Raw genomic sequence first — 23,404 nt, 5'->3', positions numbered from 1 at the left:
TGCAGCCTGGAGCAACAGTGGGTCCTTTGTAAGCGTACTGGCGAAAAAGAGCAGAGGCAGAACGTGCCCGTCTGAGGGTTTATTAGCTTTCCCCCCCCCGATGATCAATGCCCCTTTGATTTCTGAAATGGAATGGGAGGACGAGGTTTGCTATCCAAGCCCTTGCTCAACAGATCGTGGAGGCTGTGTTTAGGGATGTAGGGGGAGAGGAGGGTGCTTTTTGTTCCCAGCCAGGGAGGGAACTGAGGGGTCGGTGAGGGTGTGTTTTCGTTGTGCTAAATCCCGCAGACCGTGCCTGCGTGATGCTGCTAAGCTCCTGGCCAGTAATTACACGCTGCAGCTCTGCCTCTAATCCGGAGGAAAGACTTCAGGAAACTCCTTTGTCCCCGCTCCCTACCTTTAACCTAGAGATTTTATTGCTGTGACTGTAACAGGAACAACTGCACCAGCTCAGCTCTCGGTTTCGTGCAGCCTCTCGGAGCTCCTGCAGCTTCTCCAGCACCTCGCTGCTTCGGTGGGTGTTTCTCTTCTGCAAGAGCGTTTCGTGCTAACTTGAAAAAGCAGAAAGAAGAAGAAACCGAGGAGGTGTCTGGGCAGACGCCGGCTCGGTTGTGGTCGTAGCGGCTGGTTTCTCTCTTGAGGTCACACTTCTGCAAGTGGCCGGACTTTCCTGGCTGGTTTGTTTGCAGCTTTGTTAGGCACGGCTCCAAGAAAGCAAGAGGTCAGGAGATACGAGCTGCCAGCACTGCTGCAACCCGGCCTCCCTATCAGCACGGCGGTGCCCGGGGTGAATAACCCTGGGGTGTGTGTGTGTGTGTCTGTGTTGCTTCGCCGATGCCCCGTTAGCCTTTGTAAGCTCATGCACAGGAGGAAGCAGGAGGGAAAAGTTGTTTTCCTGAGGTCGAGGCAGGGAGAAGGCATCGCCCTCACGTCCCAGCCTTTGTGCCCCTGCCCTGGGTGGCGTGCGACGGCCACCTGGTGCTGTTGGGACTCTGATCCGTGCTGAGCGCACGGTAACTGGTAGCAGAATTGGGATTTTATGAGCTTAGCTCTCAACCTTGGTCCTGGTTTCGCTAGCAGACGTGGTCGGTGCTCCTCGTGTTCGAGAGTTTGTTGATCTTTCCATAAAGCTGGCGCAAGGTCCCCAGATAACCGCGCTCGCTGCTCTGACGTTGGTTTGGCTCCAAGCTAAGGTGGAAGCGGCTTTGTGACCTCCTGGGTGAGCTGGGAGTGCCAGGCGTCGAATTTTAGCCCACTCATTAACCAGATCTCATTTTTTTTTCTCTTGCAGAAACCAGGCAATGCGGAAAAAGTTAATTTTGTACTTTAAGAGGAGAAATCATGCTCGCAAGCAGTGGGTAAGTGACTCCTGCGTACCCTGCTTTCTGAGTATAAAGCAGCGTAATTCAGTATGTCAGAAAGGAAAGGGATTTTTCCAGCAGAGACCCGCTGAGCACTTTGTCTGCTGCTTTGTCTGTTTCCTTGCCGTGGCACCTCTGATGCTAACAGCAACTCGGATGTAAAGGAGAGGTCCCCGGCCCTGCTGCGTGCAGCACCTCCCTCCACGAGCACCCCGCGCGGAGCACGCACACGGGGTTGGCTCCATCACGGGGGAGCGCAGCGATCTCAGAGTGACTTTTCCTAGGGTAAATGTCTGTTTTGTGAGTAACTGAACCCTGAGAGATGGGTGAAAGAAGCTGGCTCCGCTTCTGATAAACGCTCTGGAGGCTGAGCTGCCTCTGGTCACCGAGCAATGTTCTAGGAATTTATGGTTCAGAACAAAACCAGGCCCTGGGCAGGTCATTTCTGGACAGCCTTGCCTGCAAGATCACTTCCAGCATCCTTCCAGGAGGGGGTTTTTGGTTGTGTCAGGGGGAAGGTGGGTGTTGGTAGGAGACTTCAGAGCGCTGTTCCAGGACCCTAGCGATGAGAGGAGAAAGTTCAAGTGGGATTTACAGAATTGCTGCTTTCGGTGCTGCCAGTTGCCTGCTGCCAGCGGGAGCTGGAAGCCGAAAGCAGCTGGCTGGTTGTGCTGCACGAAGGAGGGGAAATGCCAGAAGCAACCAACGACCCTAACTGGGAAGTGCGAGGTGGATTTTGTGGTGTCTCGCTGTTTCCAAGCACGGAGGGTGATTCAGCTCGCCACGCAGAGCTTTGGGTTCACCTGCCAGGTGCCAGCACCGCTTCCCGATGTGTGTCTGTGCTGGGTCGGACTCAGGTGCCAGCGTCAGGGTCTGGAGGTGCAAATGCTGCGGGTTGGAGGATTTCCTTTGGTGCTGGTTTCTCCAGCACCGCTCCGGGACCTCTCCTGCCACAGCTGACGGCTTCTGCAGCAGTGGGCAGGGGGTCGGTGTCCCCTTCCTCGGGGCAGAGCTGGCTGTCCTTTACTGCAACCAGAAGGGAACAAAACGGGAGCTGTGCTGAAGCTGGACTGAGGCTGTTGTGAATATCAAGGAGCTGGGGGGAAAGGTTTAGTTAGGCTGCAGGAGCACGGTTCCTGAAATACGGCCTGCAGTCAAGTCGCCTGTCATGCAAAATAGGTGAATTTCTGCCAGCCGGTTTATTCAGTGTCCTTGAAAGGGGATTTTTCAGTTTAGGGAAGCGTTTTGCCTATTCTACAAAACAGGCAACAGAAGGTTGCTGAATTTGCAGAGCGCACACATTTGCTGATGCTGTTTGCAGAACGGGTGTGCTTAGCTATTTTTCTGCCTATTTTGTAGCGGGCCCTATTTTTAGCAAAGCCCATCGACGTGCCAGCCTTCCTCGCTGGCTCTTGCCCTTGCTGCTGCCTTGCCACTGCCCGGGGCCAGCTGGAGCAGGGGCTGAGCACACCTTTGGGTTCAGCCACGAGAGCCCCCTCGGAGGAGCCCGCAGGGATCCCTCTTGCTCCACCAGGGTCGGCGCAGCAAAAGCTTTTTATTTCCTACCAAAGAGGTGATGCTGCAGAGAGAGCAGGGCAAAGGGAGCCCTTCTGGCCGCAGAAGGTTTATCTCCATCAAGCGGGGAAGCCGAACAGTGGGGCTGGTGCAGGATTGGAGCAGCTCCTCCTGCCACCCTCGCTCTTCTCCTCCCCACCGAGGAGCTGCGGGCGCGTGGGCTGCGGGAGGGCTTGGCGCAGCCTGCAGCCTGCCTTCAGCTGCTACGGCAGCGTTACTACTCACCCGCTTTTAGCTCAGCGTGGCAGGTCCCATTTGGCTCGCCACCGCTCGTGGGATGGAGAGGCTGGTGGGAGGATGAGCCGGGAAGGAGAGGAGAGGGAGCACCGAGGCCAGGAGCCGGCGCAGGTGGTTTTTTTTGGGGAGTGGACACGCTGGCTTGGAGGATGCTTGGAGAAGGATTAGGTGCTCCTGCTCCTGAAGTGCCTGACCCAGGAGCCTCTCCTGGTGCTAGAGCTGCGAAAACCTGGAGACAGAGTGCTGTAAGGGGCCTCTGAATAACAAATTGCGTCAAGGAAGCTAAAATAAACCCTCCCCGAGCCCTTGTCCTGGGTGAACTCGGCGTCCCCAGGTTCTGTGGGGCCGGAGCAAGGCTGGCTCCCGGCCACCAGCTGCCTCCCGGCGCCCCGGCTCGGTAAACCCTGCGGGGTATTTTTATCCTCTTCCCAAACGCGATGCTCCGAAAGTGAGAGGCTGCAGCAGTGCTGGCAGGATGGGAGCTCTCGTTTGTCATCGGGCCGAGACGGCATCACTTCGGGAGGGGTGAAAACGCAGCAGCTGTGATTCCCCTGTGCTGCAGGAATTAATTGATCTGGGGGGAGAGGGTTAGTGTGCATCGCCCCAGGGTTTGGAGGTGCTTTGAATGTCCTGAGTACCTGAGAACTGCCCCCAGGAGGCTGTAGGATCACGGGATGGGTCTGCTTGGGCCACAGCCAGGCCCAGGATGCCTGGGCTGAGCCCGTGAGCCAGGATGGGAGCAGCACCAGTTGTTGCTGCTGGTGCCTGGGGCCGTGGCACAACAAATCCACTTGGCTCGGGGTCACCCAGCTGCCTCCTGGGCTGAAACTGGGCGTTTCCATCCTTTTGGTGGGTTTTACCTCACCCTGCTTTTTTTTTTTCTTGTTCTTTTTTTTTTTCTTTTTTTTTTTTTTTTCTGGTTGCTAAGAGAGTGAGACAAGAGCAGGGTGCATCTGGGAAGTCCTGTGGCACCGGACTTCCCTCCAGCCGTAGGATGGTGGCGGCGAGAGATGAGTTTTATTTCTTTGAAATCTCGATTCGCCCCGGTGCTGCCGCGGTGACTAACGCGCCGGCGGCTCCTGAAACCAGCCCGCGGACTCAGCTCAGTAGTGCAGGGGGAGGGAGGCAACCTGGGGTTTGCCATTGATTATTTTGCAAAGCGCCATCTGCTTTCGCTTCCTGATTTGGGGCCTGCAAGGCACTTGCTTCGCTCAGAACGAAACCTTAAAATCCCCTCTGGTTGCCCAGCTGCTTTCACGTGAGCGTCCCTCGTGGCACGGGGCGGGGGCACGGCACTGCGGGCACCTCGGGCACTCGTGCCGGACAGAGCAAGGCAGAGCAGCTCGAGGCCACCTCGGCTGGCGGTGCAGGAAGGCTCAGTTCGTGCTGCAAACAGGATTTTAAAGCTCTGGGTACCTGGCTGCCCCCCAAAAACCCCTGGGGAGGAGCGTGGTTGGTGTGTGGGGTGCAGGAACCGAGGGCACCGCGGCCGAGGGCTGGCTGCCACCGCGCCGTGCCGCTGAGTGCCAGCGCCGCTGTGCGTGGGTGGCAGGGGTTGCCCATCCGTGCTGCCACTGCAAAACCTCTCCCCGGCACGGCGAGCTGTGGCCAGGGGAGGAGGTGGCATCTCCTAAATGACAGCTCTGTCGCTGCCTGACGGCGGGGAAGTCGAGGCGGGTGCCTTCGGAGCCGTGGTGCTGCAGGTGGGCAGTGTGCGCACGCCCTGTTTGCAGCCTGCGCAGCCTCGGGCACACATCCTTGCCAGGAAGCCCAGATCTTTGGGGTCTGTTTCTCACCACCGCCTTGCCCCCGCGCCGCAGTACCTTGGAGGTTTTTATCTGGCATCAGAGGTCTCCAACCCACCCAGAGCGTTTTGCTTTAAGTGTTTGGAAGCGGTGATGATGCAGAAGGCATCGTGTGAGCTCTGATGATAGTAATAAGGACGGGGCCATGCCGGGCACGTGCCGCATCCCAACGACGTTGCTAGTAATAATATTAAACCACACATTAGCATCTGAGAGCTAATCCTTAGTGCCGTGAAATCGCCTTGTCTCACTGACTGCAGCAGGAGGGTTCCGTGCACATTTAAAAGCTTTTTCTTTCCAAACCTCCAGCCGGTGAGGATGAGTCTGAGCACAGCGCCTCTGGGAGCACAGCCCTCAGTGTGCCTGCGCCCAGTGCGTTGGGAACAGCAAGCTGTGCTGTGCTCGAGCTCCCCGTCCATCTGCTGAGACGTGTGTGGAGCTCAGCTCCGTGGACTCGGGAGCAGCCCGTAGTGGAGCTGCAGAGGAGTTTCCCTGGGGCTCTGGCTGCTGAATCAAGCGCTCAGGGTGTCGGAGGATGCTCAGCAGAAGGGGTAGTGGGTGAGCGAAGTCACGCTTTTGTTTTTACCAAAAATCTTGGGCTTGGGAGGGAAAAGCCTGAGGGCACCCGATGGGCTGTACTGCCCATCTGCCCCCGGAGCGTGTCCGTGTCCTGCTAACCCGCGGTTCTCCCGGCACTGTGACTCACGCTCAGCCATCGAGGGAAGGGCTTTGAGGAGCTGCCCTCTCCAGGCACATCTCCTGACCTCCCTCTCGCTCTGCCCTTCCAGGAACAGAAGTTTTGCCAGCGCTATGACCAGCTGATGGAGGCCTGGGAAAAGAAAGTGGAGCGCATCGAAAATAACCCGCGGCGCCGTGCCAAGGAGAGCAAAGTGCGGGAATACTATGAGAAGCAATTCCCAGAGATCCGGAAGCAGCGGGAACTGCAAGAGCGCATGCAGAGGTTAGAGGAGAAGCGGTAGGAAGGGGCTGGGCCGGTATCGGACAGCCTTTCTCTTTTGTTTGTCGGCGGGAGGACGGGCTGGGATGGCTGTCAGTCCCATTTCTCCCCTTCTGGTCCCATAACTCCAGGATGCACCAAGTGCAGGAGCCAGCAGACAAGTCACTCGCTGCTTTTTCCCCAGGGCGGCTCCACGCAGCTCCAGCAGGAGGAAAAATGTCAGGAATGTGGCTGCCCGCTCCCCTGGCTGCTGATTTCCCGGCTGGCTGCAGCAGAGCACGGAGGCAGCTCCCTTTTCTGGCCACCTGACTGGGATGGCACTAGTTAGTTCCTCATTGCTAAGCCCAAATGACGATGTACGAGGCTTGCAGATGGATTTGGTCATGTCAGGGATTTGAAACACGCTCGTGCTTTGATGGGAGCGTGGGCAGGAGGAAGAAACATCTGCAGAGGTTATAGGAACGACTGCAGATGCTATGAAAGGAGCAGCGTCTCCCTGAAAGGGGTGTCCCTGTCTCTGCTGTCCCCCCTCTCCATTTTCTCCTCCTCACTGAAAGCACAGCTGAGGTCACGTTGTTTCCTGCCAGGAGCTGCAATTTTGTGATCCCCACCCTTCTTGCTGAAAACTCCCCGTCCTTCCCACTCCAGCCCAGGGACACCTGCTGTGCAGAATCCAGCTGCTCGTGTCCATCACTGCCTTGTGCCCCGCAAGCAGCTGGATGCGTGAAGAGTTCCTAATTCGTGGCTTTATTTTATCTCAAAGAGAAGGGGACAAATGGTACTGACAATTGTTTTAAATTTGTACCTGCCTAATGAGAAAAGTTTGAATTGCTTGGGACACGTGGTTGTTACGTCGGGTGATCCAGGATGGGAAGTAGATGCTGCTGGCTGACCTTGATTTCCTGCAGCATTTGCAAACCAGACACGGCAGCACAGTGCTGGTTGCTCGGTCCTGGCACTGGCACCTTTGTGCTGTGCTGTGGGGCGATGAAGTGGGCACGAGAAAATACGGTGGGAGGGCCTGGTTGGGTGTGAAATGTCCCGTGGTAGCCATGCAGGAGGTGGCTGATGGCACAGGTGAGGAACGAGGGGCACGGGGGGTGTTTGGTGTGGAGCACGGCACCGAGCAGAGCACCAGTTTCTGAATGTTCCTTGCCCTCTCCCAGCAGGGTAGGACAGAGGGGCAGCGGAGGGCTCTCCATGTCGGCTGCGCGCAGCGAACACGAGGTGTCAGAAATCATTGATGGGCTCTCGGAACAAGAGGTGAGGCTCTTCTTTCTCCTCCTCTTTACCTCCCACTCTGCTCTTCTCCAGGAAGGCCAGGAGGAGTAGCACCAGGCCCCACGGTGAAATCAGATGCCAAATCTCACCAACTCCAGGGTGGGCAGGCTTCCCTACTAGCTGGTGGCCAGTAGGTAGGAGTTAGTGGTGTGTGATGGCCCCTTAGGGACACCAGACCCTGAGCACCCCACAAACACCTCACTGCTCTTGCTTCCAACTGCAGGTGGAGGTAGGAAGGGAAGGGAGCCGGTGCCCTGGCTGACGGGCAGAGGGGATTTTCTGTTTCCTTGTGTTCTGAATGGGCTGTGCAGCCTGACACAGGGGAATCCTATGGAATGAATGGTTTGTACGTGAGCCAGTTGGCCCACATCTTCTGGGAGTGCTCCATTCATCTTGAAACATCCCCGTGACCTTGGCTTCGTTTTGGATCTGGTTTCACAAGGGTTCCACTCACTTGGCACGGAGGCCAGCTGCAGTGAATGGCTTTGTGCTCGGGAGGGGAGAGCAGCCATTGCCCGGCACTAGCTGAGATGTTTGCTGCCTGTGCACGGCGCCGGGCTGCAGGCAGCTTGCTGGTAGCAAATTCAGGCAACCACAGGGAAGGCGTGGGGCTGAGGAGCAGGGGGAGGTGTCACGCTGCAGTGGAGGTGGCCAAGGGGAGCGTTGCGTGGCTGCCTTTGGCCTCATGCACAGCACGTGCTGCTAAATTCCTCTCTGGCCTTCTGCTAAGCCCGGAGGCTTCGCTTGGCTTTGCTCAGAGGAGGTTTGAAGAGTTTCCATCATGAGACTGAAGGATGCAGGGGGCAGGGGCCAGCTCTGTGCCCCAGCACATCCCGCAGAGGACCACGGGTGGGCTGCCTGCCGTGAGCTGTGCGATGAGCCTGCACCTCCAGCGCATCCCAAGCTGCCCATGGCTAAAGGGAAGGAGTCCCAGTGAGGGTGAGGAGGGTGGCAAAACGAGCAGAAGTGTCTGTGTCCACGCTGAGGGCAGCGTTTCAGGAGGAGGTGGTTGAGTGGGGTCTGTCCTGCACCTCCGCGTCCTGCAGTTGTGTGCTTGGTCCCAGCAGGCAAGCAGAGGGCTGAGTTTGGCAGCTTGCAGGGAGGGTTGGGCAGTGTTCTGCAGGGAACCAACATCTCGCTGTGAATTAAAGTAATACATTTAGGGCCTGGCCTTCCCGGGTCAACGGCTGGGATTTATGTCCCCAGTGCCATCCCGGGTGGCAGGGAGGACTCAGGGTTACGGTGCTGAGAGCAAAAAGAAGATGGTGATGAGGGTTTCCCTTCGTCCCCACATCGGGGATTTGTGCCAAAGGACCACAGGCAGCACAGCTGGAGGGGCAGAGCCAGCGTTCAGGTAGGGGACAGCACAAGTGAGATGTCATTTAGCCACCGTGTTGGACATAGCTGAGGAAACCAGTGTGCCCAGTCCGTGCTGGCGTGCAGCCTGGGCTCCGGGCTTAGTGCTGGAGCTGGATGGAGCCATGGGTGTCAGGTTGTGTGCCGGGGTGTGCTGCTAGCAGGAAAGAAAGGAATCGCAGCCCCGTCACGGCGACATCCGATCTGCTCATGTGGCAGGAGGAGGTGGCCGGGTGGTGGGAGAGCAGCTGCACAGCTGGCAGGAGAGGGGTGGGAGCTCACGGGGGATCGATGCTGTCAGCGATGGGAACCTGACCCCCGGGGGCAACCCGGAGCACGTGGAAACGGAGCTTTGGGGGTCTGGGGTGGCTCAGAGACACTTCAGGTTGAACGGAGGGAGGAAAGGCAGAGACTGTGCTGGGAGGCATCCTGGGGGGTTTCCTGGGGGTCAGAAAAAGGTCTCCTCCCTCTGCGCACCCTTCAGAAGGCTTTGCAGGGCTGACCCGCTGACCGGGCGGCTCAGAGGGGACTGAACCTCCACGTGGCCGTGGGTGTGATGTCTGCTCCCTGCGCCTCTGCTGCTTTGACTCGTCTCTCGTTGCGGATAGGAGCTGTTTTCCTTAAGTCAGGCATTTCCACCCCGCGTCTTTAAAGCCTTTTATTCCAAAAAAGAAAGATTAATTGCTTCCTGGCTGATGGCAATAGCCTCTTTCAGCGTTTAATTTACAATTACTCCAGCACTAAAGCTGCCTAGCGCTTGCTTTTCAGTTCTCCCGTTCCTCCTCCTGTCCTTCCCTCTCAAACATCTGTCCCCTGCGGTCCCCGCGGGCCCGTGGTGCTGACCAGCTGTTCTCTCTGCTTTTCCCCCCCAGAACCTGGAGAAGCAGATGCGCCAGCTCGCCGTCATCCCGCCCATGCTCTACGACGCTGACCAGCAGCGCATGAAATTCATCAACATGAACGGCCTGATGGACGACCCCATGAAGGTCTACAAGGACCGGCAGGTGATGAACATGTGGAGCGAGCAGGAGAAGGAGACCTTCCGCGAAAAGTGAGTGCAGAGACATCTCCGTGTAGCCCTCGGGAGCTGCAGGATGTGACCCGTGCCCTGCCTTTGGCCGCAGCCCCAGCTTGCTGAGGCAGCGCGTGGTGGTTGCAGAGAGCAGCCCCAGTGCCCTGGGTGAGTTCCCAGAGGATTCATCTCGCACCCGGGGACCCGGTGTGAAGACAGGAGCTCGTGCTGTTGTGCAGCCTCTGTCGCTCTGTTCGCTTTGGACCCGGGGTAGGGTGATGCAGGTGGACACAAACCTGCCCACCAGGCCTTTGCATCCGTTTGGTGTGTTCGTGCCCCTGTGATTTCGCTCTGCCTGCTCCCTGTAGAGATCCGGGAAGCTGCTGCTCCCAGCAGGGAGAAGGCTCAAAGTTTTTGTGTTTTCACTCCCCCTGTTGTATCAGCCAGTTCAAGTTTAGAGCCAGAGAAACTCAGAGCTGCGTGCAGCGTGGTATTTTTGGATTACCTGCACGTCCAGGGGGATTCTCGGGGCTGCCAACATCAAACAAAGCCACGCAGCCCACTCAGGTTTCAGCCTCCATCCGGTGCTTTCCCTCAGCACCGTCCCGCTGCCTGTAGGATTTGCCACCAGCTGCTGTTTCCATGGCTGCATTCCCACACCAGAGAGTGCAGCAAACTCTCTCTGCATTGTTTGCTCCTGTTTGCAAGCAGTGCTTGAGAACAGCTTGGCTCTAACGACTGGGATTGCTTTGGGGATTTCTGATCCCAGGGTATCGCGGCGCTGCCAGCCAAGCGCGGGTCCCAGCTCAGCCCCACATCCAGCCTCCCCCTCACCTCACACCAGTTGCACAATGCACTGGGGTGTACTGGGTGCCCCCAGTGTGCTATAGGTGTCCTTAAAAACCGAGCTGGAGTTGAGCCTGCAGCAGGATGAGCTCTGCTGGACACACGGAGCAGGCGCTTCCCCGGGAGGTTGCAGTGCGTTAGGTGTGGCGGGCGGGCTGCGTGTTTGGGCACAGCTCTGATCACGAGGTGCTGGTGGCCATCCGGTGTGTAATTTAGATGATCCACGGCACCCAGCAAGAGCCCAGGAAGCCACCCAGGTGACCGAGGGGAGCGCTGACACCGAAAGCCACTCCGTGCCAGAAAGTCTCCTTCCCTTCCTTCCCCCTGCCCGCGACAGCCCCTGCTTGCAGCCAGAATAAGTCATTGTCAGGACGGACCAAAACTGAACAAAACAAGCAAAACAGCTCCAAGCCTATTGTAGAGGAGAGCCCTCATTGCTAATTACCCTTAAAATGTGACACTCCAAACAGCGAGGCTTGCACGCAAATGACGCAAAGGCTAATTACTCGCTCTTTAATGGAGGGGCCATGCCTGGCTAATGGGGCTGGAAGGATCCACACCCAGCTCTTGCGTCCTGCTGTGCACGGTGGTTTCTGTGTCATCGCTGTGGGTGATGCAGAGCCCAAGGCATGAATGCAGAAGGGTTTTGGGGCTCTCGCAAAACTCATTTGTGGAGATGGGCACTTGGGAGCCATAAGCAAGGCCCAAGGAGGGCTGCCCCAGCACCCTCCCTGAGCCCAGTGCACGGAGAGCTGAGCTACCTTGGATGCTGGCCTGGGGTTTTGAGGTGAGCGTGGGTTGTGCTCTCCGTGGTGGTGGCTCAGAGGCAGCATCCTCAGCCCGTGAAAACCTGGCGTGGGCTTTTGTGCAGCCCTGGTCACAGAGAAAGCAGCTAGGCATTGCACGGCCTGCAAGCTCCAGCCCTGAACCCAGTTTAACCATCAAAACCACAACCATAGGGAAGGTTCTGATTTATTTCCTGCCGGGCAGCATTTCAGGTCTTCGTGTAAGCACGTCACTGGCCTGATCCCAGGCAGACCATGGTTTTCCAGGAGAGCAGCAGCAGTGGCTGTGGGACCCTTTAACCCAACCCAGCACTGTGTCCCCATGGTATTGGGCATTATGAGAGTGCAGCATCCTGACCTGGCAAGAAAACACAGGGTTGCCCTCTGATCTGTGTTATTGTCATGGTGAACATGGCCATGAGAACCCCATCCCTTGCTCAGCCCCTGGTTTGTGCCAAACACAGCACGACACGTAGGATCTGTGGGGTGATCCCAGTCTGTCTGAGCAGCCCGGGTCCTTTTTTCTTTTTTTTTTTTTTTTTTTCCTAGCATTTCTGTTTTTTTCTTTTTCATCCACATACTTACTTAGTCACATGGCTTGGGGGATCTCCCATGGGTGTCTGTGTTATATTTGGATAAGTTCTGCCCTTCAAAACACTTGATGAAAGAAAGGCTGCAGCTGGACGTGGGACGGAGTCTGGAGTCCCTGCGACAAATCCCGCTCCCATGGCTGCCCTCCGCGCTCCCACGTCCCCCCCACTCCTCATCGTCACCCACAAAAGCCTTGTGCTGGCTGCTGCAGGGACGAGGTCCTGCATCAGGAAGGGTGCTGGAGCACGGGTGATGCCTCCCGTGTCGTGCTGGGCTGGAATCAGCCAGGCCAAGCCCTCGGACCCAGCCCGAAGCCCTGGCAGTGGCTGTGGCAGCGGGGCTGAGCAGCAAAGGGAGGAGGAGAGGGCTCAGCCAGCAGCCTGGGGGATTGCCTGCAGGGCTGGAGGAGCCAAGCTGCTCTCCACATCTTCCCACCTCTCATCCCAGCTGCAGCACATCCTCTGCCATCCTGCTCTGCGCCCACCCTGCCCTCGGGACGGGTCTGGGTGGCCGTGGGACCGAGCGGGGTGACAGGCAGCTGTCGGGCACTGCCACCCCCAACCTGCACTGAACATCTGCCTGTTGGAGCCACAGCTCTGTTGGGCTAGATTTAAAATCTCTGTCTTTCTGGGAAGCTGAGCAGCAGGCAAATATTTTCTTAAACGCTCAGGTCCCCCGAGGAGCTGGCCTCGCTGCTCCGGGCGCACAGGGCAAGGCCACACAGCAGGCAGGGCTCACACTAACCCTGCCCCTCTGCTCCCGCAGGTTCATGCAGCACCCGAAGAACTTCGGCCTTATCGCCTCCTTTCTGGACAGGAAGGTAAGTCTCTCTGCGTGGCTTTAACTTTTTTTCACACTGCCTTTTCTCACTCACACCTCCTTCGGTGCTGGAGCAGCCAGCAGAGATCCTTGGCCCCTCGGTGGCGGTGGCTCAGGGCCCTGGGGGTCCCCTCCTCGCCCCAGGGGAGGGATCCTGAGGGTGGGGTGACACCTCCTTCATGCTGTTCATTGGGCAGAAAGGTTTGGAAAAGAGATCTGAAGGAAGAGCACGGCTCTGCTCCTGCTCTGAGCGAGGCCAGGTACCTGCTGTGGGACAGCCCATACGGGCAAAGCCCGGACAGACCCAGCCTGGAAGCACAGATGGGCCGGGTGCTCTCCTGAGCAAGCAGCCCTTGTCTGCCCCGGGTCTTGTGGTCACCCGCATCCTTTGCCCATCTCACACCATGTTTCATCCTCCCAGCATCTGCTGGGTTGGGGGAACCCTCTGCTTTTAGGGAGCTGGGCCCAGTGGCCTGCGAGGTCCTTTCCAGCTTCAATTGCTCTCTGATCCTGCACGAATCAGGCTGGGGAGATCATTTGTAGGAGCTCAACTTCCCTGTCCAAAGCAGCAAGCAAGCCGTGCGGCAGCAGCAACCTTCTGTTGCCATTCATGCTGTAAGACACCAGGCTCTTTTCAGCCTCTCTCACTTGTTAAAGCCGAAAGTGGTGGGACTTGGATGATGCTCACAATCCAGTCTGTGTTCCAAGCTGTAAAATGTCTTCTAATTTTATTTGTACTCGCTTGTAAATCAGGCTGTAATTATGATACAGAACACATCCATTATCCCGTTGGAGAGAGATGCAAAGTATGGCTCAATGTAATGAATTAATAGATTTTTAAATTGCATTAAAAAAAAAAAAAATAGTGATCTTAGCCCTTGGAACAGATGACTGTAAGTTTTTGTTTGTGTGTGTGTGTGTGTGTGTGTAATCAGGGCTAGATTAGAAAGAGATCCAATTAACGCTTTAAAAGTTACAATCTGTTGTTGCACATGGTTCCACTCTTTGTATAGGGATGGGGAAAGTGCAGCCCCGTGCAGCCTGGACCTCTCCTACAGGGGCAGGCTGGGAGCACTTGGCATCACCCCGTGCCTGGGTGCATGCAGCTGTGGGGTCTGTGGGGTTATTTCTGTTTGCACACCCGCTGACCCCCGTGCCAAGGCACAATTCAGGTGCCCACGTCGGTAAGGGAAGGGATTGGCACAGGGATTTTGTCCTTTATGTCCAGCTCCGTGCTGCTGCCCAGGAGCAGAGCCGTGTCCCAGCCGTGGCTGCTGGTTTCCCACCCCAGGACCCGAGCTGGCTGTGGGATCTGGGGCTGGGGAGCGTGCGGGGTGTTCGGCGAGGAAGCCGGGTGCTCTCCAGCCAGCGAGCTCGGTGGCTGGAAGTAATGCTGGCTGACAGCCGCGTGGCAGCTTGTGCGGGGCATAACCACAACAGAGGGTGACAGGCAGCTCTCCTTGTTCTGCTTTTAGTTGCCACAGTCATCTGGGGTCAGCCCTGCCCCCTGCCCCGGGGTGGCCCCGCGCTCTGCTTCGCACACAGGGTGCTCATTGTTCTGCATCCCCACCTCCGAGCCGGCACGCTTGTGGGAAGGGCCCCGCTTTGTCACTTGGAAGCTCCCCCTTTTTTTTTTTTTTATTTTATGTTATACCAGGGCAATGTGCTTCGTCCCCTTCTTCCAGCGGGCACAGCCCACCCCAGCACCCCAAAAGGGCTGCTCTAGGGACGCGGAGGGAATCCTGCTGTGGCTGCAGAGCCTCGGGGGTGGCAGGGGGGCTGAGAGCTGCAGGGTCTGAACGCTGCCACCGAGGGGCCGGGTCCTTCCACACCCTGACTCCCCGTGTCCTTGCAGACGGTGGCGGACTGCGTCCTGTATTACTACCTGACCAAGAAGAATGAGAACTACAAGAACCTCGTGAGAAGGAATTACCGGCGGCGGGGGAAGAGCCAGGTAAGAGCCGGAGCAAAAAAATGCATGGAAACGTTGTCTCTGCTGCAGCTTCTCGGTGGCACTTTATGGCCGAGCATCCCCACCCCGCCCCGTGAGCGGTTACAGGCTGCGGCGGGGCCGTGATTTTGCTCTGTGTGAGCTTTTCGGAACACGCTGTTTTCTGTCGGTTGATGTCTGTCCGTCCCCATGCCAAGGTCACGGTAGCTTTAAAAAGCAAACCCTTGAAAAAAGGGGTTGGAGCGAATGCAGAAAACCTGGCCACGCGTCAGGAGTCACCCGGGGTGGCCTGTGCAGCCTGCCCGGAGGAGATGTTGGTCCTGTCTGAGAACAGAGCAGTTCCCCTCTCCCCTCTGCTGTCGGCGTGCCAGCGGGACGGTGCTGGGCTGTGTGCTGGGCAGGGGTGCTCCTGCCTGCCAGGGACTGCCCGAGGTTCTTCTACTGGTATCAGGACAGGAGGGGAATGGCCTGGGTGACTTCTGGCCGCTGAGCAGGGGTCTGCAAAGCCATCTGAAATGCCCGAGGGTGTCTGAGGTCTCTCGGGGGCTGGCAGGTTTGGTGCTGAAGCTAGAGGAGACCCGAAACCCGTTTGGCGTGCCGGCTGAGGGCCGGGCAGGTCCCTCAGATAACACGAGGTGCCTGGGGGTAGGAGATGGATCAACCCGTGCAGTTACGTGGCCTAGATGTGAAATAAGACGTGACCTTGGCAGTGTTGCTGCTGAGACCGAGGTGCCAAGATGAGCGCTGAGGGCAGGAGCCCTGTCCCAGCAGATGGTATCAGACAGAGGGAGATCCCCTGGTGAGCCCCCAGGTTGGTGAAGTGAACGATGATCCACGGAGTGAGGAGAGCGAGGTGATGGCACGGGGGATCTCTGGAAAACGTGGGGATAGGCACGGAAAAACTGGCCTGTCCCATACCACCGCTGACATCAGCAGCTCCTCGTGCTGCATGGCCATAAAAAGCAGCACTTGGGTCGAGATGCTGATTGGGAGGCAGATAGGTAGCCGTGCTCCAATTTGATTTCTGCAGCATTAAGCCATCAGAATAGTTCGCACATGACGAATGTCATGGACGGGGCCCAATTTTCCCTTCTTTTTTTCAGAGACATTAGAGATGGATAAAACCCTATTAGATTATCCAGTCCCTCTCCCAGCAAACACAGGGTGGTTCCCTCCAGTACATTTTTATAGTGTTTACCATGGTCTGTTTTGTTAGATCACAGCAACTAGAACATGAGGCCACATTTGTTTCTTGTTAGCAGTGGAGACATTTAGCACAGCTCATTCTGGCTCCGACGTTAAGTTGAGCAAGGAACAAGTGTGGAGGGAGAGAGGCAATCTGCCGCCCCGCTCTGCACCAGCCCCGTGGCCACGGACCCGCCGGTCCTGCTCTCAGCAGGTACTGCTTGCATTTTGCCTTTTCCAAGTACCCAAATTAGCTCCGGCCGCAGAATTTCCTGGGATGCTTCCCCTTGCTTGTGAGTCTGGTCCAACGGGGGTGGAGAGGTCGTGGGCTGCCACCGGGAGCCTCGTTTAGGAAGCAGGGACTTGGTGCATCCTGCATCGAGCGTAACGAAAGGCAGGCCTGCTTTAGCAATTAAGGGACGGCAAAATTTGTCGGTCGTTAAGAGGCGGCAACTGCTGGGCCCCAAGGTGAGCTGACTGCAGTGCTGGTGGAGCAGAGCTCGAGCAGAACATCGCTGCTCGTGAAGGAAAAATCACCCTGCACCTCAGCCTCGTGTCCCCTGCCAGGTCCCTCCTCACCGTGCCACTTCAGCCAGTGGTGGGGCTGTCTGCTGAGCTGGATGGCGAGGACCTAATCCCAGCTGTGGTTAAACGCCAGAGGTGGGATTCGTGGATTTAGTGCAGGGGGGGAGCCGTGCGTGTTGTGGGGTGAGAGGAGCGGCTGGGGTCCGACACAGAGCGCTTCACGAGTGGCCCCGTGTCCTTGTCCTGCTGCTTTTCTCACGGAGAGCTTGGTGGTCTTCTTTGCTCTCGGAGGCTGCGGGGAGCTTGAGAGAAAAGCGGGGATAATGGCAAGTAGAAACGAAGCTGCTCTGGTGTCAGGATTATCATTGTGGCCTCCTTATTAAAAGTACATTAAAAAACAAGGATCCCATTGCTCCCTGGCTGATGGTCCCCTGGCAAAGGATATTCCTCATAAAGCTGCTACTTATTGCTCAAATTCTCCTGCCAAGAGCGGGGACTTCACATGATTCTGCTTCCAGTTTGTCATAAAAACAAGCAGGCTCCCGGTCCAAGGCGCGGCGCATGCTCCCGGCGCTGCCTCCCCTTGAGCGAATGAATGAAAGGCGCACGCATCCGAGGCATCATTATGCACAACGCTCCGGCTCCCGAGCTGAGCTGAGGAGCCTTTCTAAAATAATCCTCCGCATTCGGGGAGGAAAAATGTCATTTAACCCCGAGAGGAGGGAATCGGTGCTAAAAGTAATCGCTTCCAAGCGTGGCGTTTCTCATTGAAGGGAAAAAAGTTTGAGTCATGGTAAAAAATGATCTGATCCAATACTCAGTGTGCAGTAAGAAGCATAAATTAGCATCATCGTGTAATGAAAGCTGCGCAGCGCTACCCCTTGTGTGGATGTGGTTCCTGGGGGGGCTGTGGCAGTCGCTCTTTGGGGTATTTCAGGGAGCGTCTCTTGGTTAACGCCCCTAATCCTGTGCCGGGAGCGGGGCACTGATACCGAAGCTGCACTTATCGCCATGTGCCACGCTGGTTGGCAAGCTGTTCAGCCCGGCTGTAGCAGTGCCAGCATTGTGCCGAAACCGTGCTGGAGGAAACGTGCCTGTTTCACCGCAGTTATCCCGTGCGGGGCTTCGATTCCGGAATAAATCCGTGCTGCGTTTCGGAGCAGCGCGCCCGCGCGATGGAGCAGGACGCGGCGGTGGCCTTCCCCCCATGGTACCGGGGGGTTCCTGGGGTTGAAGCCACCGTCCCCACACGGTGCCGGGGGTGACTCAGGGCCGGGTGAAGTCAGGCGTGGCGGCAGGAGGACACAGACCCTGGCAGCCCCGCGGGACGTGCCGTCACACAGCGCTCACATCTTCCACGGCGAGCGGGACATCGCCCGGCCGGTAACGCTGACGCTTTCGAGGATTCGCCCGGCGCTGCTTCTGGAGCAGGATCCCACCCGAGGGGCCGGACCCCCACGCAGCCCCCCGGCTCCACCAGCGGCTCGGCAGCTCCCGTGCCCCGCAGCGTGAGCGGCCGGGCAGCGACGCGCTCCCCTGCCGGGGCTGACAGCTTTCCCAGGCACCCCCCCCTCCTTCTTCCGTGCCCCCTGCCAAAAACCAAATCGAATTATCTGTACCGACGGCTGGCCCGCCCTCCCCCGAACGCAAACCGTTCCCATCCCCACACGCTGGTGAGGATAAACAGCCCGAGCCCGGGTTTTTATAAACAAGCCCTTCAGTTTTTTAGCGTAAACACGGTGCGTGGCGGCACGGCTTGCCCTGCTGGCAGAGGCTCAGCCTGCCAGGCGGGCTCCGAAGGATCCGGCCCCGGGGCGCTGCGCTGCAGACGGGGCTCATCCCGCTGCCTCCTCTTCTCCCTGTGCCAGGAGCAGGCCTGGAGCTCAGCGAGCTGCATCCCAAGCTGTAAATCCTGCACGGACCCTCGCTCCGTTAACCGCACCGGCTAACGAGTCGAGTGCTGGGTGTTTATTTCTGGGAAGCATTCGATTTTCATCAATCCGGGGAGCAGCTCCTTGTTAACGCCAAGGGTTTGACAAGTTCTCTTTCAGACCAGCGGAGATGTTTGTCATAAAATGCTGCTTTAATAATGCAGCACAGCACGCAGAAACGTTCCTGGATGTGACCAGTAGCCTTCGCTGCCACAAATACCGATAAATTATCCCGTGGGCATTTATTGTGTGTGCCGGGCTCCTGCACTGTCTTTAAGCAGCACCGGGATGATCAGAGCAGGGGCAGGGCTGAAGGTTTGTGGCTGCAATGTGCCCCGTACAAGAGCAGTTTGTAGGGCTGGGATTTTGGTGCTGGGGTATGGTTTCACACCACGCTGCTGGGATGCTGTGGCGAGGTTGCACAGCCCCATTCTCCGCCCCGTCCCGCACCGTGCACACTGATTCAAGCTGCTCAGGCACAACCCAAATTTCTTTTCCTTATGGGGCTGATTTCTCAGGCACCGGCTGCAGGAGGTGCAGAGCAGAGCCTGTGGGTGCCCTGTTACTGCACTCCTGGGACCCCCCAGCTGCTTCTGAGCCTGAGCAGGGCACCGGGATTTTGGCAGCCACGTGGACTTTGGGCTCTGCCAGCTCTTTGGGAACGCATCTGTGTTAAAGCAACAACCCACTAGATCTTGTTGATTTGGGATTTTTGGAGGGGATTGAATTTGGCTCGGTATCCAGACAGGTTTGCAGTCTGACAGCACTGCTGGTGGCCAAGGAGGGCTGGAAAAATTCCCCAGGCTTGGCTGGGGGTGAAGGACCCATGAGAAGTCGTTGAACCTGGATGGATGCCATGGTCCTGGCCGAGCTGTGGTCTTGTGGAGAGAAACATTTTGCAGAGCGTTTATCCCTTGGGAGCTTGTGTGTGCTGCCAGGTGCAGGTGCTCACACTTTAAAACCACATCTCCTCGTAGCCAAAATAAACCCAAACAAGACCACCTAACCTCCAGAAACCTCAGATGCGCTCCAAAACCTCGTGCTCCAAAAATCAGTCCTGTAGTGAAGGCAAGGGTCATGCTGGAGGACACTTGGAAGTGGTGGAGCCCTGGAAGAAGCCGGTTTTGGTTAAAGAAAGTGGCTGTTTCTGGGAGAACAGCCTGTCCCTCGTGCTCTTGCTGCAGCTTGGCGCGTTGGAGTGCAAGCAAGGGCTCGGGGCTTTTTCTGGGGTCTGATGCCCATCGCGTGCTTCGTCTGAGCAGGGGACGTGCAGAGGAGGTAGGCACGGTGTGAGGTGTGGCCGTGTTCAGGCTGATGCTGTTCTGGCCATGGCAGCAGGGCAGTGGTGAAGATTTCTTCCCATCTGGGCTCCTGATGCTCCAGAATCCCAGCCCTGGTCACTCCCCATAAGGTGTCATGTCCCCGGTACGAGGCAGTTGCAGCCTTCCCGCAGCCCTGCCGCCCCTGCAGACAGCGCAGGCGGGCAAACACAATGGGAACTCGCATTCCTGGAATCCCAGCTGCATTTTGGGGGTGATCACACCAGAACTCCGTGGCCATATTTGGGAAAAGAACCCAAGGACGTGGTGCTGCGGGAGGATCCCTGCTTGGGTCCCGGACCCCACGGCAGCCTCGCAGGCTGTGCCGGGACGCGGGGATGCGGCCACTCCATCCTGGTGGCACCGGCACGGGCTGCCCAAGCACCAGCTGCTGATGGACCACGCGGCCACGATGTCTGGGCTCTTCCATGCAGCTTAATTACATCTCAGCGATAATAAAACAGCTGCGTAGGAGCCACATGAAGCCCCACGCCGGCTCACCCCGCGCTCGGACTGGTGTTTCTGCGGCTGCAGGTCCATGCAGCCCCTGGGCGAGTGCCCCACGGCGCCTGCGCTCACGTGAGTAGTGCTGGGGGCTGCAGGGGGCCGGGAGCTGCCTGGGGAACACAGCGTCCTCCTCGTGGGTCTCGGATAGAGAATGGATCTGGGGATAAGTTGTTTTATTTACAGTCGGGATCCAGTTTTGACTGGGAACCATGCGTGGCTTGGAGCCAAAGGGAAACAGGGAGGCAGGTCACGGCGTGGCTGCGGTGCTTTCTGAAACGGGCACAGCTGAAAATCCCGGAGGGCTTTCTTCGCCCCGGTGCGTGTGTGTGGGGCCCAGCAGCTTCTTCCCCAGCCCCTGCCCCTGTTTGCACCGTGCTGGGGGGGGTCCCTGCGGAGCCGGAAAGCAGCCGGCGGAGAGCTGGAGCCTGGCAGCAGGGCAGAGTGTGGCAAAGCAAACCGCAGGGAAGAGAAAACACGTGTTCCCTGCCTGGGACGGAGCGGGGCTCGTCTTCACCACTTCCAAATGTTGTGCTCTCTTCCCCCTCGGGTCATTTTCCCTTCGTAAGCAGTCAAATCACTTTTCAAAAAACTCAGCAGTGACCCAGAAAAGAAACATTTCCTCTTATGGAAAAGCCCTCGGTGATTTAAGGAGGGATCGCTCGAGCAGGGTCCTGTAAAATCGCTTCCACGCTGGAGCAGGATCCCGGTGCGGTAGGAAGGCTGGGAAGCACGTGCCCGAGAGGCTCCCAGCGTGGAGAGCCCACGCCCAGGAGCACGGCCCCAACCCTACTGGTCCCAGTGCTTCATCTGTGCTGTGCCCAGTGCTGTCTGGTGCTGAGCAGTGGTTGCATGGAGCAGAGAAGCAGCACGGCGCCGGGGCTGCCCCACACTCCCTACTGGGAGCCTTCCAAACCGAGCGAGCCCCGCGCTCGCTATCATCTTCCTTATCAAATCCCAGCTTGGCCCTCTGTTCTCTGACTCGCTTCTGCAGCCAACAGCATCAAGCCCGAGCCCGGGCTGGGAGCGATCAAAGCGGAGTAGCCAGCAGCCCTCCTTCCTCCCCTCCGTGTTTTGGCAGCGGCTTGTTTTGATTTGTGGTTTCTCCCATGAGCGGAGGGTGCTGCGCGCGGTCGTGAGAAGCCAGGCTCCGTGGCTGTGGGTGGCAGCGAGGACTGAGGCATTCCAGACTGTCAGATCAGAGGCTTTGGGCCTTGGGAGTCGCTTACGTGATGCATAGATATATATATATATATATATTTATATATTTATAAGCCCTCCCGCCTGCGCGCTCCATCCAGCCTGTCTGCGAGCTCCCTGCAGGGAGGGCGACGGGAGGTGCTGTTTGTAGCGGCTGGGTGGGATCAAACCTTGGTGGCAGACAGGCTCGAGCCTCTGCTGCGGGGCTGGCAGAGGTGGAAGGATGCTCGGGGGGGGGCTCAGGAGCCTGGGCAGCTGCCTGGTGGTGGCTGGTGCTGCGGGTGCTCAGGGTGGTGGCCGCGCTTCGGCAGGGCACTCAGGGGGTGCTCAGGGTATGGGGAGAGCGTGAAAGCAAGTGGAAGGACGCACAGGGAGGGGGAGAGCAGTAAAGAAAACCCCAAGCATTCCTGGGCCAGCCAAACACGGGCCTTTTGCCTTGGCTTATCTCGAGCTGGTTTTAATTTGCGACTCCCTGATTGCGTGCGGTGACCTCGGCCTGAGCGTGCTGCGCAGCCAAGCGCACCAGGAAAGCGCCGTAAATGCCGTGAGTCTGAGGTCACCCACGGGAGAAGGGAGGCACCAGCACCCGTACGTGGGAGGAGGCACGGCCGAGGGGTCTGAGGTCTGCAGGCGGGGAGGGGGCTTGGCCCCACGTGGCTGGCAGGGCACGGCTCTTCCCAAATTCCCCGTCAAGGCCGGTTTGGCTGCAGTGTGGGTGGGGAGAGTGTTGGCGCACGTCTCCAGGCTGCTGCAGGAGGCTCAGAGCGAGCTGGTGGCAATGGCAGGAAAGTCACCTTTGAGTAAAAGTCTCAGAGCTCATCGCTGCGATGCCTGGGATGAGTTGGAGAGGTAAGGAACCAAGCTGGCCCATGGGGTAGTCCTGGCACACATGGCTCTGTGCAGCTGGCATTAGGGATGGCGATTTGCTTCCTGCTGCTGTGAGGAGCAGGCAGGAGGTGGTGGCTTTGGGCACGGGGCTGGAGGTGACGTGACCCACCTCCCAAATGGCATCCCTCAAAACCTGGGGGGAGAGAGAGGAGGCAGCACCTCCAGCCAGCTCTCAGGACTCACGGTGCTGTCAGCCAGCCAGTCCCCCACCTGCACATCCACCAGCACACGGCGTGGCCAGACAGGAGGAGCTGGCCAGGAGTGAGCTCATCCATCCCTGGATGGCCATCCCTGTCCCCCTCCCTGTGAGCATGAGTGCTGGGGATGCAGCTGAGCCTTGGTTTGCTCTGCTGGAGCTACGAAGCACGGGGTGAGAAGCACCCCAAGCATCCCCGGGGCTTTGGAGGAGAGCGGGTGCCTCAGGTGCAAGGTGTGCGGGGCCAGGAGCGAGCTCCGGGATGCTCCAGGGGCAGCGAGGTGCCTGCGCCTGGCTCTGGCACTGTCCCTGTCCCCCTGCCACAGCCCCGTGTGTCTCTCATGGAGGGGACGGGGAAGGCAGGAGCAGTGGCTCTCCAGAGGCTTAGAAGTTTGGAAAATAAATAGCCCTGCGCCGTAGGTTCGGCTTGGCATCCTCGCAGATTAATCACGCTGGCTGCAGCCAGCACTGAGAGCCCCGGTGACGAGAGCTGTGGTTTATAGATGATGATTCATCGACTCGACTTAGAGCGACCACGTTATTCCAGCAGATTGCAAAATCATAAGAGGAATGTTGTGGTTAGTTTACGGCTTAACTATGCAAATCGTCAGGAAGCCTTCAGAGCTGGAGAACGTAAGGCGCAGCGAGCCCGGATGGCTGGGCGGTGAGCAGGGGCCGGGAGCCGGCGATGGGGCTGTCGGGGACCGGCCGCTCGCGGGAGCCCGGGACCAAAGAGGTGAGCGCCGGGGGGAACGAGGGGCTTGGGGGGGGTGCTGAGCGTGTGGTGGGGCACTTGGGGAGCCGGAGGGGGTTTGTTGTGGGTCGGGAAGGCGTTTCTGGCCGGTTTCTGGCTGGATTCCCCCGTCTCTGTCCCAGGGCGTCTCCGGCGGAGCTGGGGAGGGTGAAGGTGGGGAGCTGCTTCCCACCTCCTGCTGCCCTCCTGTCCTGCCAGAAGCAGGCAGTGCCTGAGCGGAGGAAGTAAACAGAGTGGGAGGAGCTGCACCTCTTCCTCGCCGTGGCTTTTTTCCTGCCAGACCCAGGGCCTTGTGGCTGGGGAAGGGGGGTCAGAGGGGGGGGTG

The 23,404-nt window shown here is 58.1% G+C and overlaps 1 protein-coding gene across 14 annotated transcripts in view; it reads left to right on the top strand.

Moving 5' to 3' along the window:
* The window catches only part of NCOR2 (nuclear receptor corepressor 2), a 224,630-nt gene that overhangs the window by 133,204 nt on the left and 68,022 nt on the right, over positions 1–23,404 (top strand). For 7 of the 14 annotated variants that reach the window (XM_082774065.1, XM_082774057.1, XM_082774063.1 and 4 more), the window contains 6 exons: positions 1,292–1,358; positions 5,767–5,954; positions 7,103–7,199; positions 9,446–9,624; positions 12,573–12,627; positions 14,482–14,580. In XM_082774065.1, coding sequence (XP_082630191.1) covers positions 1,292–1,358; positions 5,767–5,954; positions 7,103–7,199; positions 9,446–9,624; positions 12,573–12,627; positions 14,482–14,580 — 685 coding nt within the window. Of the gene's footprint in view, positions 1–1,291; positions 1,359–5,766; positions 5,955–7,102; positions 7,200–9,445; positions 9,625–12,572; positions 12,628–14,481; positions 14,581–22,867; positions 23,062–23,404 lie in introns of those variants that run through there. The other 7 variants (XM_082774067.1, XM_082774062.1, XM_082774066.1 and 4 more) reach the window with 5 other exon arrangements.

Source organism: Aythya marila (genome assembly GCF_965140915.1).
Source record: "Aythya marila genome assembly, chromosome: 17".
In the NCBI taxonomy this organism is placed as follows: Eukaryota; Metazoa; Chordata; class Aves; order Anseriformes; family Anatidae; genus Aythya; species Aythya marila.
Note: the sequence above shows the minus strand (reverse complement) of the source record. Positions and strands in the feature narration are given on the sequence as shown.